At 37.8% G+C, this 19,298-nt stretch overlaps 1 protein-coding gene across 3 annotated transcripts in view; it reads right to left on the reverse strand.

Moving 5' to 3' along the window:
• Window positions 1–19,298, reverse strand: part of LOC140485660 (uncharacterized) — a 61,486-nt gene that overhangs the window by 24,332 nt on the left and 17,856 nt on the right. For all 3 annotated transcript variants that reach the window (XR_011962401.1, XM_072584046.1, XM_072584047.1), the window contains exons 3-7: window positions 18,639–18,811; window positions 11,663–11,742; window positions 10,691–10,814; window positions 7,038–7,164; window positions 4,745–4,803 (exon numbers count right to left, since the gene is read on the reverse strand). Coding sequence is in view for 2 of the 3 variants with exons in the window: in XM_072584046.1 (XP_072440147.1) it covers window positions 4,745–4,803; window positions 7,038–7,164; window positions 10,691–10,814; window positions 11,663–11,742; window positions 18,639–18,811 (563 nt within the window). In the remaining variant the exon portion in view is untranslated. The remainder of the gene's footprint in view (window positions 1–4,744; window positions 4,804–7,037; window positions 7,165–10,690; window positions 10,815–11,662; window positions 11,743–18,638; window positions 18,812–19,298) is intronic.

Here is a 19,298-nt window from a genome sequence, read left to right on the forward strand (position 1 = left end):
ACTCCAGAGGTGAATGACTGCCAATTACATTAAGGACCCAAACAAAGCTGAAGTCGATGGGTATCAGGTGAAAACACTACTGGCCAGTATCATATCTATCATGAAGGAAGATGGCTATGGTTGCTGAAGACCAATCATCTCAGCCCCAAGGTATCACTATCCAAGATTGCCTCAGTACAATATCCTGGCCCCAAGTGATCTTCAGCTACTTCAATGAACTTCTGTCTATCGTAAAGGTGAAAAATAGTGGATGTTTGCTTGTGTGGAAAATGTTCAGCACCATTCATGGCTCCTCAGATACTGAAGCACCCTGTATCCATATGTAGCAAGACCCTGACAATATTCAGGCTTGGGCTTATAGGTAGCATGTAGCATCCGTGTAACACAAGTACCAAACAATGACCATCTCCATCAAGAGAATCTAACCATCGCTCCTTGGCATTCAATAGCACAGCTATTTTGGAATCTCCAATATCCTCAGAAGTTGCAATGGAGCAGAAACTGAACTGAACCAACCATATAAATGCTGTGACTTCATAAGTCAGTCAAAGACTAGAAATTCTGCAGTGAGTAACCCACCTCCCGTCTCCTCAGTACCTTTCCACCATCATAGAATAAGCCAGGATTGTTACAAAATATTCTCCAGTTACCTAAATGGGTTAGCTCCAATAATACTTAAGAACACCATCCAGGAAAAAAAGAGTCTCTTACTGGCACCCCCAACTACTACCTTCAACAATCACACCTTGAACATCAGTGGCAGCTATGAAAATGATCTGCAAAATGCAAAGCAGTTACTCACCAAAGCTGCTTACCGGGACATTTATGATCCAGATAGACAAGGGCAGCAGATGAGTGGCAACACGACGACCTGCACATTCCCCTCCAAGAAATGCACCACACTGATTCTGGATTGTATTACTTTTCCTTTATTGTCGTTGGACCAAAATCCTTGAACTCCCTTTCAATACCACTGAGTGTGTCCCTACGCCCAAAACACTGCAGCAACTCAAGAAGGCAGTTCACTATCACAAGGCACATTAACAATGGACAATAAATACTGGCCTTGTCAGAAACACCCACATTCCATTAACTAAAACAAAACAGTCATGATAATGAGCCTCAGTTTCACCACTTGAGTAAAGAAATTTCTTATGAATGCCCTATTAAATATTTCAATGATTATTTTATATTCATGGCCTCTCACTCTGCTCTTCCCCAGAAGTATAACAATGTTCCGGATGTAAGTTTGCTTGCTGAGCTGGAAGGTTCATTTTCAGACATTTCGTCACCATAACATCAGACTCCTGTGAAGCGCTGGTATTAGTGACCTGCTTTCTATTTGTGTTGAGGGTTCCTTGCGTTGGTGATGTCATTTCCTGTAGCGATATCATTTCATTTTCTTTCTCACAGATGGTGGTAAACGGGGTCCAAGTACATTTGTTTGTTGAGTGTTCTGGTTGAAATGCCAAGCTTCTAGGAATCTTCATGCGTGTGTTTGGCTTGTCCTAGGATGGTTGTGTTGTCCCAGTCAAAGTGGTGTCCTTCCTCATCTGTACATAAGAATATTAGTGAGAGTAAGTCATGTCGTCTTGTGGCTACTTGATGTTCATCTCTTCTGGTGGCTAGTTTTCAGAATGTTTGTCCAATGTAGTGTTGGTTACAGTTCTTGCAAGTTATTTTGTAAATGACAACAGTTTTGCTTGTTGTCTGTATGGGGTCTTTTAAGTTCATTAGCTACTGTTTTAGTGTGTGGGTTGGTTTGCTGCCTACCACGATTCTAAGAGGCCTGAGTAGTCTAGCATTCATTTCCGAGAGGTCTTTGATGTAGGGGAGTGTGGCTAGGGTTTCTGGATTTTGTCTGCTTGCTTGGGTTTGTTGCTGAGAAATTGGCAGACTGTGTTCATTGGTTACCCATTCTTTTTGATTACGATGTCTAGGAGATTTTCCTCTGCGCTGCAGTGTGGGGTGGCTCATTGAAATAATGTTCTAATGCAGCTTTGTTTATGGGTGTTGGGATGATTGCTTCTGTAGTTCAGTATTTGGTCTGTATGTATTGTTTTCCTGTAGACACTGGTTTAAAGTTCCCCACTGACTGTTCGCTCTACCGTGACATCTCGGAATGGCAGTTTGTTGTTGTTTTCCTCCTCTTTAGTGAATTTTATGCCAGTAAGGCATATTGTTGATGATCTTGAAGATTTCCTCTAATTTGTTTTGTTTAGTGATGACAAAGATGTCATCCATACAGCAGACCCAAAGTTTGGATTGGATGGTTGGCAGAGCGGTTTGTTCACATCTCTGCATTACTGCCTCTGCTAAGAACCCTGATGTCAAAGATCCCAAGGGTGTTCCATTGGTTTGTCTGTAGGTTGGTTATTGAAAGTGAAGTAGGTGGTCAGGCATAGGTCCACTAACTTGACAATATTGTCCTTGCTGATGATGTTGGTGGTGGTTGGTGTATGTGTCTTTGATTCTTCTAATAACGTAGTCAGCGTTTCCTTGGCTAGGTTGATGTTGATGGATGTGAATAGAGTTGTTACGTCAAAGGAGACAATTATTTCATCCTCTTCTAAGTTGATGTCTTTGATGGTGTTCAGGAATTCTTGAGTGGAGTAGATGGAGTAGTGTGAGTCTTCTACGAAGTGTTTTAGTCTTTGGTGTAGCTCCTTGGCTAATCTGTACATTGGTGTTCCAGGCAGCAAGACTATAGTTCTGAGGGCAGCTCTTGGTTTGCGAATGTTGGGTAATCCATAGAAGGATGGTGTGTTGGGTCCATCTGGTTTCATTTTTTGGAAGTTTGTCTTATTTAATTCTCCAGATTTCATCCATCCTTGGGAAAGGCAAACAGAGACATTCACGAGAATTCCTAGAAGCATGGCAATCCAACAAGAACTCTAACAACAAAAAAAAAATCAACTTGGAGCCCATTTACTACCATCTGTGAGAAAGAACAGAAAGTGACATCACCATTGGAAATGGCAATCAATCAATCGAAGGAAACCTAAAGACATTTTGAAACAGGTCACTAACACCAATGCTTCAACGGAGGCTCACTGATGATGTTACCTAGTATGATGATGAAACATCTGAAAATGAACATTCCAGCTCAGAGAGCAAACTTACATCCAGAACCTCAACTTGAGTTACAAATCTTCTCAAAACTTGCTTATGTAACAGTGTGTCCACAACTTATATAATTTTGCAGGGGTCCACCGGGCCCTCGTCACGTTCTCTTTTCAAGGAGAAAGAGAAGCAGTCAGTTCACCCATTTCTGAAAAATATAACTCTCAACTGGTGGATGTGGTTATTCTAGTCATCGACAGGATCAAAACTAAATGCTTGAAAATTAAGCATTTTAAAGATAGTGTGTGAATCAGAATAAATCCCTCCATTCCTAAAGCTTTTGATCTGAGCCAGGTTTCTACATGGTGGAATTATTTCAAAGAAGCTGTTGTTTTACTTTTGTGTGTCATTAATAGGCTCGAGTTGTGAAATCTAACGGCCAGGAAGTAGCTCAAATCACATACCATTCTTTATCAGATATATGAATAGTGAAGCGTCAAAGAAATTGGTTAGGGGAAAGAAGAGATATCTAATTTTTAAAAAATTAAGTCAAAATTTACAAGTGTGTGAAACATTTTAAAACTCAAGTAATATTTGAATTACAGGAACATTTTACAATATCTCTAGAAGTATTTTTTTCTATTCAATCATGGATGTGGGTGTCACTAGCTAGGCCAGCATCTATTGCCTATCCCTAATTGCCCAAAGGGCAGTTAAGAGTCAACCATATTGCTGTGGGTCTGGAGTCACATGTAGGCCAGACAGGTAAAGTCAGCAGATTTCCTTCCCTAAAGGACATTAGTGAACCAGATGGGTTTCTTCCTGACAATCAGCAATGGTTTCACAGTTATCATTAAACTCTTACTTCCATATTATTATTAAGTGCAAATTCCACCATCTCCAAGGCTTCACCCCCAGGTCCTCAGAATATTACCTGGGTTTCTGGATTAACAGTCTAGCAATAAGTTCACTGGGCCATCGTCTACCTTTTATTATTGCATCTAAAGCACAAGTAAATGACAGCTGGAGGTGATTGCAAACTCATGACTGCATATCTTCTAAGTGTGGAAGTCTCTCACGTTAACGAAGGAGCTTAGGATACAATTAACAATGAGTCATTTTTATTTGAAATGAACGTAAACAGGATAATTATCTATCGATGCTATGTATCAAACTTAGCTTGGAATCAGAAGCTCTGGATTCAAACCCCACCTCAGAAACCTGAGCTCATAATCCAGGCTGACACTTCAGTATAATACTGAGGGCATGTTGCCTGTTTGAGGTGCTGTTTTTTCTGATGAAATATTAAACCAGGGCACCAGTTACTCATTCAGAGAGAAATAAAAAGATCCCACACACAAGAAAAAGGATAGCAGTTCACGCAGTGTTCGGGTTAAAATAAATTCTTTAACCAACACTCTCAAAAATATTACCTGGATATTACTTTTAATGCTGCATGTGGGACTTCATTTCCTATAAATTGGTTTAATTACCCTCCAATTCAACTACAACATTTCAAAGTGCATTCAACTGCTGTCACAGTACCCTGAATAGGAGTAGTACTATACTAATAATTTAGATTATTTTACCAAATAAACAATTTTCACTGCCTTTCCCTTGCTTAAAATAAATTACTATTTGTTACGCTCGATGTTTAATGAAATAAAAAAAGTTTACTTACACCAATTTCTGACAGTCCAACCGCTTCACTTTCAAATTCGGTATCCAGAGACTCCACACCTAATTGGAACAAATGATGGCATTCACTGTAACTTTAAATCTGAACAGTTTTTTGCCTCACCAGCAGTTTGATGCCTGGCAATAGATGTCCTCTTTGGCAAATAAACATTGCAATCTCTAATACTGATGAATTGAATATTAGTTCAAGATTATGGGGCTTATATGCTTTGCTAGACATGAAGTTGTTGCTTCTTCTCAATCTCGAGCTAACTTCAAAATGAAACTTCCCTATGATCACCAAAATGTCAGAAATATCCAAATTATAAAAATCTTATCAGGTTTAAATATGGCAAAAGATGGTATAGAATGCTATTAAGTAACAACGTTACAATTACAACATAGTAACATCGGCATACACAAGTACAAATTTTCAACAATGTTCAAAGGTATTATGCTTCTGAAGCCTTAAACTGATTTACACCTTCCAATTTTTCCTGGCCAAAAACTGAGTAATCTTTCAATGGCCTGAGACCATCTTTACCAGCAATAATACTGATCTGCCTTAAAACAACATAGTTGCATCTTAATAGTTCAATATATTCAACATTATAAACATTCTGTTATAGGTTGTAAAACAGTGTCTACAGACTTAACATGAGCAATGTCATAGAACTGCTGGCATTGTATATCAGTACTGTGCAGTTTCTCAATTATTCAGCTGATTAAACCTGGAAACGTACATGTATTTTTTTTAAAAATGTAAGTGATTAGCTCCAACCCTCTGAGCCAAACCTTGAAAATCTATGACCCCTCAAGAGGGGCCTCTTGGTTCGAGATCGGTCAAAAGAATCAACAAATGCGGTCTGTCCAAAAAGCAAGCGTAATTAGTTTATTGAATTAAAAAAGGTACCTTGACGCAATTCTATCCAGCAACACAGATTGAAGCTTCTGTGTTCCGTGGTGAAGTTGCGCAATTACATTTGAAAATTACACTTTTTTTTTTAAGAAATAGTACAGCCTTAATTACAAGAAAGACCAATCACATAATAAGGTGACATGATTTACAGCAAGTTAATCCAATGATATTCCCTGGGAAAGGGTTCTTAATTACAAGAAAAGTCCAAATCAACTGTAAGATGGTGACATGATTGAAGACAGGCTAATCCAATGGTATTCTTTGGAAAAGTTCTCATTTACGTAAATTGTCATGCCATGTATCAGTTCAAGGTTAGTTCAAATGGTCAATTAATGTGTCAGTATTCATTTTATGAAAACTCTATTGTCCTCTTATCTTTGAATTTCAGCTTAATTCTGCAAATCAGCAGTACAGGTTCACAGGCCATTTTATAATATTCTCTTAAATTGAGAAATCATTTTGTGGTAAATAAAAATCTACATATACTTGTTGTCTAAATTCAAATTTTAGATCCTCAATATCACATCCACCATGGTGATCTAGGAAGTGAGTTGAAATGTTGCAGATGGAATTAACTACATGGATGCAACTTTTCTATTAAGTAAATGAATGTAGCACTAAAGCAAGGCCCTAAAAACAGGTATTGTTCAGACAATTATCAGTATAATACTCAAAACCCTCTCATCAACCTCTATAACACACATACAAACCAATGGAGTAAGTTGACAACTTTTCACTTTAAAAACACTCCCAATGCAACATTCCTTCAACACCTCCCTGGAATGGAACCCATAAACATCTAACAGGCAAAGCATGATTGCTGGCAACTAAGCCTACAAACAGCAGCAAATACATGAATGCTCGAGTACTGACCCATATCAGAACGTATCAAATTTGCTCTTCTTTCCATGAATTTTCATGCAAAAATGGAGAACTAAAAAGTTGTCTGACAAGTAAAATTTGCATAATTATGAAACCTAGATGTGTTATCTTGAACATGTGGATGAAGTTACTGTAGTACAATGATTAACTCTGGGGGAGGCAATCTCAGTATTATACTGGATTTCATCACCACAAATCATGTACAATGCTGAAAACAGTAGAGTTCTTTCTTCAGTTTTTTGGAATGGTGTCCATCCAAAATTTGTCTTTTTTTAAAATTTCAGATGCTGATTGATTTGTTGATGAACAGAATTTTTAACATTTGCATTTTGCTTTTTATCTCCAATATGGATCTATATAATTGGCAAAATATTTTGTTTGAGAATAAAATTGATTGTTCCTTTCATAACAAAATTGATATTTTCCTATAAGTCAGTTATAAAAAAATGCAAAATTAAAGTAACAAAATAAAAAGGCAAATGAGCTAGACTCTTACCACATAGGTTTTTTACTTTGTTCATTGCTCGTCTTTTCAGGAAAGCTTGATAAGCCTCTGAATTTTGGTATGCTTTCAGCTCCTCAATATATCGTTGCTTGTCTTTTTCTGCTTCATCAATATACTTCTGTAGGTATAAAGGGAGGAATGCTTAGTGGAATCCAAATCTATTATGTGTCGCCAGTTTCCATGAGAAATATTATTGCCATGGACTGACATCAAATCATACCAAATGCATACTTCCAACATGTAGATGACAGTATTATAGTATTGCTGAGAACACATTTTGTCTAAGCTTTTGTCTTGCACTCTACGATGGTACTAAATTTGTTGTGCGCAGTTTCACTTGCAGAGAGGGGTGTTGCCACTATGAGACTGCAATGTCTGCTTCTGAAGCAGTGCTTTTTTTTAACATTGCACAAAAGAGCATGATTTGGAGATGCCGGTGTTGGACTGGGGTATACAAAGTTAAAAATCACAACACCAGGTTATAATCGGAAGCACACTAGCTTTCGGAGCGACGCTCCTTCATCAGGTGATTGTGGAGGTCACAATCGTAACACAGAATTTATAGCAAAAATTTGTAGTGTGATGTAACTGAAATTATACATTAAAAACTGATTGTCTGTTAAGCCTTTCATCTGTTAGAATACAGTGATAATTTCACTTCTTTCATGTGTAAATCACAAAACCCTTTTTTAAAGTTGCATTCTCAGGTTCGCTGTTAACAATGATGATAGCTAGACGATATGTCGTCTAGCTATCACCATTGTTAACAGCTAACCCGAAGCTTAGAGGTGGACCAATCAAATCATATCTGAAACACAGCACCACCCACATGCCTTGAAATAAAATAAAAAGTTAGAGCCTAGGCTATCTCTAACATATTTTGGGGAGGTTTAGTTTGGTCCATAACATCGGGACAATTTGCAAGAATACCAATATGATTGGAAACCAACACTTACAGCTGTATGAAAGGAGCAAGTGGACTGTGATTGGTAGTTGTTGCCATGGAGAATATATCAGTTAGTGATCATCAACAATTAACTACCAAGCTCGTTTAAATGTTAAAATCAGGCAAGTTGACTGAGTGGTTAAGACTTTGACTTGAGAACTGAACCAGCAAATATCTACCATTATTTTGTTGAGCTGAAAAAGACATTTTACGCACAGCTTTTCAGTGTACAACAGGGGCCTGCGTATTTGGCTGTTTGCAACATACTAACCATACTTAACCAACCTCCTCTTAAACAACAGTGCTCAACATTAGATGGGATTCTATGACTGGTCTTGTGCTGGATAATCTAGTATGAGAAGAATTACACTAACGATACATTTATGATCAGTCAGGTGTGCAGTGCAACTCACCTGCGTGTACCAGAAGCTATACATTGCCACATGCAAGGTCACTGCCAAAATAGAGCATGTCAATGCTTCCCTGTGGTTTGCCTACAGTAGATAACTGCTCACTATACAACTCACCAACTTATGAACAAGCCTAAGGCCACCACTAGCAGCTCTGAAAAGATCTTAATCTACCTCACATAACTCTGGCAGGATAAAGTGAGCAACAGTTGAAGTTATTTTTTCCATACTGCTAATTTGCAGCAGCAACACAAGTGATATTCACCATAATAGATACTACCATTAAGCCAACAAAACATTCTGCCCAGCACATAAATGAGTAACGTGGTACATGAACTTTAATATTGATGGGATGCCAGGTAATATGCACCAACAACTGGTGGATCATATTAAACAATAGGTCACTTTGCCCATTTGCAACAAATGTGTGTAGGCTGTACCCAACCAGCCCTTGATTGTAAAAATTTCTTTTTTTTTAAAATTCGATTGCCTCGAATAGCCAGGCTTTATACCCTGCCTAAACTTGAGCCAAGATGAGTAACTCACAATCAGGCCACAATCAAAGATTGGGGACAATATTTCATGGTCACTAACACTCAACACTGGAGCCCTGCAGGGGTGCATACTCAGCCCCCTATTTACTCACTGTATATCGATGACTGCATCACCAAATACCAGACTAATGCCATTTACAAGTTCGCTGATGACACCACCCTAGTCAGTTGAATCTCAGATGGTGAAGAAACAGACTAACAGGAGGTGGAAGACCTGGAAAAATGGAGCACCGAGAGCAACCTAGCTCTCAATGCCGGCAAAGCCAAATATCTCATTACTGACTTTCTGTGGGATGTTACTCATGCCCACCTACACATTAACAGCACAGATGTAACAAATGGAGATTGATCCTGGGAATGATCAACAACAAGCTTTCTTGGACTCTTCATGTGGACGCACTGGTTACAAACGCCCAACATCACATCTTCCTCAGACAGCTGAGGAAATTTGACAAGATGGCAAACACCCTTGCTAACATTTATCGGTGAGTCATTGAGAGCATTCAATCTGGATGTATCACTACCTGGTATGGCAACTATACCATTCAAGATCAGAGATGGTTACAGAGACTGGCGAACTCGGCCCAGACAATCACAAAGGCCAACCTCCCATCTGTAGAATCCATCTACCAGGCCCCCGGTCAAGGAAAGGCAGCCAGCATTCTCAAAGATCCATCCCACCTTGGCAATGCTTTCCTATAACTTCTACCATCAGGGAGAAGGTACAAAAGCCTGAACATACGCACCAGATGGTTTCGAAACAGTTTCTACCCTCCTGTTGCTCGGATACTGAATGGACTCAAATTCTTAGCATTCACCCGTTGCAGTGTTTTGGTTTTTGCTGCTGTTTACCTACTATTTACATATCTGTGCTATTTAAATATGTGATCTGCCTGCAATGCTCTCAAGTCAAAGCTTTTCACTGTGCCTCGATACACGTGACAATAAATTCCATTCAATTCAATTAATTCCGATGAGATTAGATAGGACCATCTTTTAATTTCTCTTGGGAACCTAGGAAATCATTGTTACTGGTGAATACACAGGTAAATAGGATGCATCCAAAAAAATGCTAAGCATGCAATGACAAGAACTCAAAACTGGAGCTTTTGATTTCCAACCAGGTGTAAGTTAAATTCATTATACCTGTAGTCCTTATGAGAAGACAATTACTTATGTTGACTTTCTAAGCAGCAGAAACCAACAATTAATGGATCCGTCTATTAAACAGTGACATCTAGTATCAGGTTGTCAATCCTACAGACCAAGGGCTGCATGTATCATCAATATCACCCTACCCTCACCCTGGATACAGGATTGGCACTATGGTCCTCTAAACCCTTAGTCTCATTTGCACCTAGATTTATTTGTTAGTTATTCCTGCTTGAATTGTATGCCCCTGGAAAAGGTTTTGTTTTTAAATGCCATTGTTCAATAACGATAAATCCCAAATCTGAAGCCAAGGATCAGTTAGGATCAATTAATTGAAACACAAATATAAACTTCATATTTAACACTTCAGCTCATAGAAAACCTCAATGTGAACCCTGAAGGCAAAGTTCTGAACGTACCCTCTTCTTCCTTCTCTGATCCTCTTCATTTTTTTTGTATGGAGAGCAGGAGAGCTATAACAAGAGGAGTTAACATGGCGGGAAAAATAAACATGAAGTCTTACTCCAAAGCCAAACAGACAGGAAGAAAGCTGTAGCCACTTTAAAGATAGACATTTCTCACCTGTTTGCCTTCCTGAGACAGTTGTGACCACTGAGTGCCCAGCAGTTTTGTAATCTCTGTAAAAGGGAGATCTGGATGTTCAATTTTCAGCTTGGCTCTCTGTTCATTCAGGAACAACACATACCTGCCAGGCAGTTATGAGGGATTAAAAGGAACAAATTTTGAAAGGCAGTGTTACCAGGCATATCAATTTAAAAAAATAAATAAATGAGACTACACAAAGAATAAGTCTAGCCATATTTTAACTGGGAAATTAGAAAAGTATTGCAACAGAAGACAATGTGATTTGATTCTACAATTATGATGTCCAAAAATATGAATACAAATGACCCAATTTTACCACAAGCATTTCATAAAACATGTTTGTGATACACGTACTGTATAAGCACTATTACTAAATATCTGGTTATTGATAAACTATAGTTTTATTTATACAATCATAAAATTTAGCTACGCAAAAACAAAAGAGGTTGAGCTACCTATAACGTAGCTTATTGCTCAAATATAAATTAAGCATTTTTGGTGACTTTGTAGTGGTTTACCCAACGTAGTTTTAAACCTCACCATAAGCTTGGACATTATCCTTTTGCCACATCCTGTGCAGTTAACTTGCTAATTTTAGTGTTTGTGCATTCCCGCAATTTTGGTGGAGCTCTTTGGTATTAGACAGGTGGCCAAAAGTCTTCATTCTAATTCCTTTGCTTTTCTGATTGCAAATTATTATTTTTGTTTAGGTATTTTATTCTGACTTGAAATAGTGCTAACACATTGTGGCAATATAGCCATCATACCATCAAGGTTCACTTATAAATCTGACAGAAACATTATTACAAGGGATGTGATTTTTATCAGAGCAAAGTAGATGACATTATGCTAGAATGATCAAATGAGCAAACATCAATACAAGTGCTTAATGTCGACTGGGCATTCAAAATTAAGTCCTTCAAACATGACATGAAACCACTTTCTTACCCTGTAGTAGGAGCCCGGGGTGCAGTAAAATCTTTTTGAGGTTTCCTTTTCTTGCCTTTTGGCCAACCACCTTTTCTCTTCTGAATTAAAAAAAAAGAGGTTTACGGATGTCTCCGTTGGCGTGAATACATGAAGCTATTACTGACAAAAATATACATTTGCTTTTTTAAATTAAATTTGAAACTTCAGGTTAGCCTTGTTGTTATAAACAGCCCAACAGTAGGCATTTTTAAAATATTAATTTGCAGAATGTAAATTCTGCTGACAAAGCCGTAATTTATTGTCCTTGACAAGACCATGGTGAGCAACCCTTTTGACAACTGATTGTTTTCTGAAAAGGCTTGGCAAGCCAGTGAAGAGTCAACCACAGCGCTCTGGGTCCAGTGTCAAATGCAGGCCAAACTAGGTAAGCACAGCAGATATCCTTCCCTACAGGATACCAGTGAAGCAGATAGATTTTAAGATAATCCATGAGTGACATGGTCATCATTATCGATACAAGTTTTTCATTCCAGATTGTTTAATAAATTGAATTTAAGTTCCTGTTCTTCCAAGGTGGAATTAAACAATTGCCCTATACCATAATCTGGATCACTGAACCCTGTAACATTTCAATATACTGTGCTACCATTTCCAACCAGTGAGAAATCACTCAAAGCATGCACAGTGAAGCTTAAGATCAAATAAAATTCAAACATGGTATCATCTACTTATTAGTCCCTGATTTACCTCAAGTTCTGTACACTTTTCTTGATGGCACTTGGTATCATTGGTTTGACTCAAAACCTTTTTCCCCCTTCAGAAGTAATACTATCGACATGCCTTTTAGCAATATCTTGCCATGTGTAAGAAGTTGAAATGCTCATCATGCACTCATCAGAACTAAAACAGATTTGAAACAAGGGATACCATTTTATACAGGATGAGAACAGGGTGCTGATAGATTGGAATGGAAATACAGCAAAACAATTAACTGTTAAATCTTAATTCTCAGACCAGAGATGTAGATTCCAATTGGTCAGAGTGTTGACTCTTAAAGGGAAAAGGTGCAACCTATGTGCAAATTCCTTTTGCCTTCATAAAACAGGATCCTGTGTATTTAGGTATCTATCTTCTAACGTTCTGTACTACCAGACAATTGTGTACATGCACATGAAACAGTCCATCTTCAAATGCAGCAGGACTTGGACCATATCTAGGTTTGGGCTAACAAGTGGCAGATCATATATATACCATACAAATGCCAGGCAATTTTATCCAAGAGATAATCCAACCATCATCTTTTGACATTTAATGGCAATACATGACTGAAACCTTCACTATCAACATAAAGTTGCCACTTATCAGAAGCTGAACCCACATAAATATAGCGGTTACAAGAACATATCAGGCTAAGAATCTTGCAGTGTTTAACTCAGCTTCTGATTCAAAAGTCTATCCACAAATCAGCAGTATGGTGGAATACACCATCCAGGAGAAAGTTGTCCATTTGTGTGGCACAACATCCACAAACATTCACTCTCTCCATTACTAATGCTCAATAGCAGCAATATGCACCATCCACAAGATACACATTGCACTGTATAAATTCACAAAAGGTTACTTATGAAACCCAAAATCACTCCCATCTAGAAGAACAAGGGCAGCAGATGTACATAACAGCACCGCCACCTGCAAGCTCCTCTCAAAACCACTCAAAATTCTGACATGGAAATGCGTCACCATCCCTTCACTATCACTGGATCAAAATCCTGGCATTCACTCCCTGAATGGCATTTTGGGTCTACCTCAACCTAAAGTACTGTTGTGGTTAAAGGCGGCAGCTCACCACCATCTTCTCAGGACAAGGAATGGACAATAAGTGTTGGCCCAGCCAGCAATGCCCATATTGCAATAAATTAATTTTTAAAAAACACCCTGGGCTAAAAACACTTTTTTTCAGCAAGAAGTGACCATACTTGTTTAGACTGGAAAAACCCCTTAAGCACAGAACATGCTACTACATAGCAGCCCTAAAATCCACAACAAGATACAAGGGCAAATATTAAAGTTCAGAACCCATTTCTGAATAACTGGGCATTTCTAAAGTAACTCTGTCAATCACTTCTTTCTACCACCTTAAGCAAGGAGTGACACTGAAGCTACTTATGAAAATCAACAGACCTCAAGTTCAAATTACTACCCAAGATCTCTATCATATTTTTAGTAAATTGTATCTTTTACTTTTAGAACTAACCCTAAATTGTTAAATGCCTGATGTGCTGGTATGTAGGTCAGAGTAAAAATGACGGTATCACCAAAGTTGAAATGTCATTGCTCTGTTACTAGCATTACAATTTCATTTGATATCAAACCCTTCTGTCTCAAGTTGCAATATTATCAGTTTTCAATTGAGCAAGCCATTCTCTGACATTAAAAAAATCTCCTTAATTTAGGTTGTGTTATTACTACTGTTTCAGTAACTTTTCTTTGATACTTAGCTCAACTCAAGAGTGCAGGATACAAATAGGAAATTGATTTGTTTCCCTTAATCTTCCTCGAATGATATCACAAAACAAATGTTATCTGCATCTCAGAACAGATTAGAAGCAAAGCTGAACTCCTCTGTACCTGCAAACACAGGTTGACATCAACTACAGACCAATGTACCTTTTACACTGACTTTTTTTCCCTAACCCAATCCACATTTTCAGTTACGGTTGAAAAGTATAAGTTGATATTTTGGACACAAGTTTTTTCAAACACATTTCAGTTTAAATATCAATAAATAGAAAATAACTTTCAATTCCACTTACAAGAAACAATTCAATGCATCAGTCATTTGCTGTGAAAATAGCAGATAAATTACATCATATATACCAAGTGTATTGATATAACAAAAACAATGGGAGTAATCAACAACTTGCAATTTTTTTCATCTTGAAAATGCGAAAAACATCTCATTGTCTTTCACTGCAGTAAATCAGACAGTAAGATTGTTTTGTCAAATGTTCTCTGGGTTTCAGGTAGACGCAGGAAGGTGAGTTAATTCCACCTAAATTCCCATGATTAGATCAATATAACAATAAAGGCTTTGCATCCATACTGACTTTTGGTCAAAATTTAAGATTGGCAGGAGAAATTTCACCACTAAGGAGAACCAAACATAAGCAGGTTTTCATCCATGCTGGTCATAAGTTTTTAAATTTCAAATATTAGGCAATTACTTAAAATTTGACAATAGTGAGATATTGTTCTCTGCATATTACGGAAAACACTCATGAGAACACTAATTATGAACTGATGCTTGACACGATTGTACTAGCCCTGTTAAAGATAAAAGTTATAAGACATCCACCATAGCAAACAACTGATTTGTGGGATTGTTTTCTTCCTTGCAAATGAATTGCATTTTATATTGTATTCTTGTATTTGTGGAATTTGAAGTGAAACCTATTAACTTGAGCTGACCTATAAACAATATACTCATGACTGATTTATTCAATCCATGTACAGAGATCAAAGGTTAATAACAAATCAGACCTTGACATAGGGATGACTGATTCCAATTAAACCCGGTCTTCAGAAATAGGGGCATTCAACACTGTGGCCAATCTATCAAGAAATAGAGAGCATGTTCTGATGGAAGGTCACAGACCTGAAACGGTGTCTCTGTTTCTCTCTCCACAGGCGCTGCCAGAGTGAGCTGCTGAGCATTTCCACCATTTTCTGTTTTTAGTTCAAATTTCCAGCATCCGCGGTATTTTGCTTTTGAGTTGCTGTAGAAAGCACGTGTATTTGTGGTATCAATTGAGGCAAAGATCGGGAAAATAAGATCAATTTCCCAGCTGAAAACAACTCAGTTATATTACAGGGCAGCTTCCCTATTACAAGGGAAAATAAAGTATGCAGAAGCAATGCCTTTCCTCTTAGCAGCAATAGCACTTTCTTTAAAAGCACACACTCTCACAGCTAAATTTAGTGGTCATGATTCTGGCTCCATTCACCAGCCATAAAGCCACTGTGACTATTTCCATGCACCCCAATGTAATTAAATCCCTTTCTGACAGTCTGTTGCCTCTGTCTGGCATCTCAGATTGAGGATACTGCCTCTAACAGCAGCCGGCTAATTAAATAACCAATAGGTCCGTGCTCCCAAGAACTCCACCAGGAGCAGCAGATACTGCAACTTCTCAGGACCAGAAGCAGCACTGAAAGCCCAGAGTAAAGCAGTGTGGATTTGCTGGGTTGAAGGGGATCAGAGTGTAGCCATAGTACAAAGCAAAACAAAAGGATTTGAAAAGGGATACCTCTCTGTGGCACAAGTCCATTAACAAAACAGAGCAGCAATAAAATGGTGTATGAAAACTTGCCCAGTTGCATGAATGTTTAGTTATTGCTGCAAACTGAACAACATTAATGCGCATAAGTGTCAATGTATGGATTAACAGTAGTACTGTCACTCGAGTCAGAAGCCTTCAGTTTAAGCCTTATTAAACAAAGCTCGAGCAAACAAAAACTAAGCTAACACTTCAGTGTGGTATAGATGGTGCAAGGTGGCATTGAAACTATCAATCTTCAAGTGATATGCTAAACTACAGCCAAAAGCTGCCCCTCTCAGCAGAACCAGATTGTTATTTGGAGGGGGGCAGAGGAGCTCTCGATGTCTTGGCAAACATTTACTCCTCAAAGAATATCACTAGCAACAAATTATCTGTTGTGTACAAACGGGCAATAGTATTTCATATATTATGATAGTGACTACGCTTGAAAAGAACTTAACTGGCTGTCAAGCAATTTAGGACTTATGATAGGCACTGTACAAATATAATATTTCATTGTGGCGGGAACTTCAAATTTAGACTACTTGGAATACACCGAATATCTAACATGCAGCATCATAATAGTGAGCAATATAATTTTAGTTATCTCAAGTAAACAGCTACAGTGATACAATGTGGTATATTCTCAACAGAAGAAACTTCAAGCTAGAAATCAAAATTGCCACAAGGAGGCACAAAAGATCGGTTCTACAACAGAGAAATCTGTTGGATCAACCCTGAGGCTACAAAAACAATTTCAAATCAGCAAAATAAAGTATAAAATACTTTTCTATGTATCCAAGAATCAAAGAAAGAAAATAGACCGACACGATCCCATCTAACCCTTTAACAGGTATCAAAATACGCACATTTTCCCTGTCATCTGCACATGACCCAGCATGTAGAAAACATGCTACACCAAACATTGACTCTTCCATTGTCCTTAATATGTCACTCCCTTTATAAAAGCAGGATTCTGGTTTTAAACAGTGACTTGATACACTAATTGGAAGCAAGATTTGGCTGTGAGTTATGTCCATCACTTAATTTAATTCAATTTTTTGTATTTCTTGCCAATAAGCAGGAAGCAAATTGTAAATTTAGTTGTGTAGGAATGTCAAAAGTTGGAACCACAGTGACTCATGTATTTGGTTTACCAAGGTAACAATGCAACTTGCAAAGAGTTGCAACACAATCAGTAGCTTAAATTAAGAAAAATGTTAACCAAGTATAAACCTTTTATAAACATTGTAAAATTAACAAAAGAATTGCTAACATTTCCCTTCCAGCCCAAATATAATTTCACAATAACAAACAAAATTACCATTTATTCACTGCCAAAGCCTGCAAACATTGCATCAATAGACTGGAACTTGAATTTAGGAGAACTCATTGGTCCAGTATTCAATTTCCATTTCAATTACAAGTGCTACTCAAATTCTAATGCAGGTTAACAAAATCAAAAATATCCTTATGATGATTTGTTAAAAAGCAAAAGAAAAACCAAAACAGAAATAGGTTTCCAAACAAGTTATATTCACATTAAATTAATTGTGTCAGTACAAAACATGATAATCAGGACGTGCAATTCTTGAAAATTAAAATAATGATCAAGCCATAATTTCTCAGCATCTTGACTCTCATTTATTCCTGGTATAAAAACATTCTCGAACTAAGCCAAATTCTCAATATTTTTGGTGTTTTGTGCATTCATCAATTCACTACCAGGTTTCACAGACTGCAGGATTTATTTTTGTTAACGATACTTGTCCATTTGTTCAGTCTCACAAAGTACTGATTAAATGGAACACTGAAAAAGTATGAACAACTGCTAATTGACCCCACTAATACCAACCCTCTTTAGTTGTTTGGACGTTTGATTGACTTCGGTGCTCGCTCCAAGCAAACCAGTTTTACAGGTTTTGGGATACAAGCAGAGCAAGAGAGAAAAAAAACACCCCATTATTTAAACAAATGGGTTTGCAAGTCAAGCTTGCCCTAAAATAATTAATTCAAGATTAAAAATACTTTATTATTTATTTGCACAACTGTAAAACTCAAAAGTCCAAATAATTGTCTTTATTTAAATTATTCAAGCAGAGCTAGTGCTTGTAAGGTGGCATTATAAAAGGCAATTTGCTGATGGTAAATAGCCTCAAAATAATGAAAATTCAATAGTTTTGCTCATTGCTAATCACCATCTCCCTTACAGCAGTCTTAATTTCTTAAATTGAAGAAAAGTTAATCCACTCAAATGACAATCCCCAAATAGGCTACGACTTCCAGGCTTTCCCCCCCCCCCCCAATATAATTTGTTCAAAAATAGAGAAATTCATCTTTTTTGAGTCTTCTCAAATTAAGTTCATGTTCTTGACTCCTTTACTGCAATTCAAATATCATTCATACCAACACATTCCCATATCTTTAATCCTACATATCAACAAGTTGTGGGTTGATCTATAAACAAGGCACCAGTAAATAGCCTTAATGTCATCGTCATGGGCAAGACTGGTACTTCTGTAAATACCATACAAATTATTAAAGTTAGAACAGAAGCTTACAAGAAACAAATCTTGCATTTTAAAAAAAAACTAGGAATCAAAAGTCAATTACTTCACTTTGGGAAGAAATCAAATCCATAAATGAACACCACTTCACCAATCCTACACAAATACCTTGGGTTCATCACTCTCAACTTCCTTTGCACTGCTACTTCTTTCTGTTTGTCCCTCCAAAATAACACTTTGCAGGCGCTGTGATCCTGCATCCAACGGATGAATCTGAAGGAGTGGGTTGCCAGTTGAAATAGCACTCACACCATCTCGCTGCAGCAATGGCTGTGGAGATACTGAAATATGGTGTTAAAATATACACGTTGTGAAATACCAACTGCACATAAATAAGTTTACATTTGCACACATATCCTAACACTTTTTGCCACTTGTATTAATGACAATATACTTTTATTGGTTGACTCAAGTTGAGAAGTAGCAAGATGAAATAAGTAAAAATCCAGATCAGTGATACTAGCAAGCGTACTGAGATGCTGGTAAAGCAGGTTAGGCAGCATCGAAGGAGTAGGAAAGTCTGCGTTTTGGGCATAAGTTGTTCATCAGGAATGTGGCAGAGAAATAAATAGGAGTGTGGGATGGGAGTCAAGGTAGCTGGGAAGGCGATAGGTAGATACAGATGGGGGGGGGGGTGATAGTGGTAGGTCAAAGGAGAAGGTGGAGTGGATGGGGGGGGGGGGCGAAGGGGGAAGAGAGAGAAGGAAGATGGACAGGTAGTACACTTCAAGAGGGTTGGATCTGGGATGAGGTGGGCAGAGGGGAGAT

The sequence above is a fragment of the Chiloscyllium punctatum genome, chromosome 14, assembly GCF_047496795.1.
Source record: "Chiloscyllium punctatum isolate Juve2018m chromosome 14, sChiPun1.3, whole genome shotgun sequence".
NCBI classification, from domain to species: domain Eukaryota; kingdom Metazoa; phylum Chordata; class Chondrichthyes; order Orectolobiformes; family Hemiscylliidae; genus Chiloscyllium; species Chiloscyllium punctatum.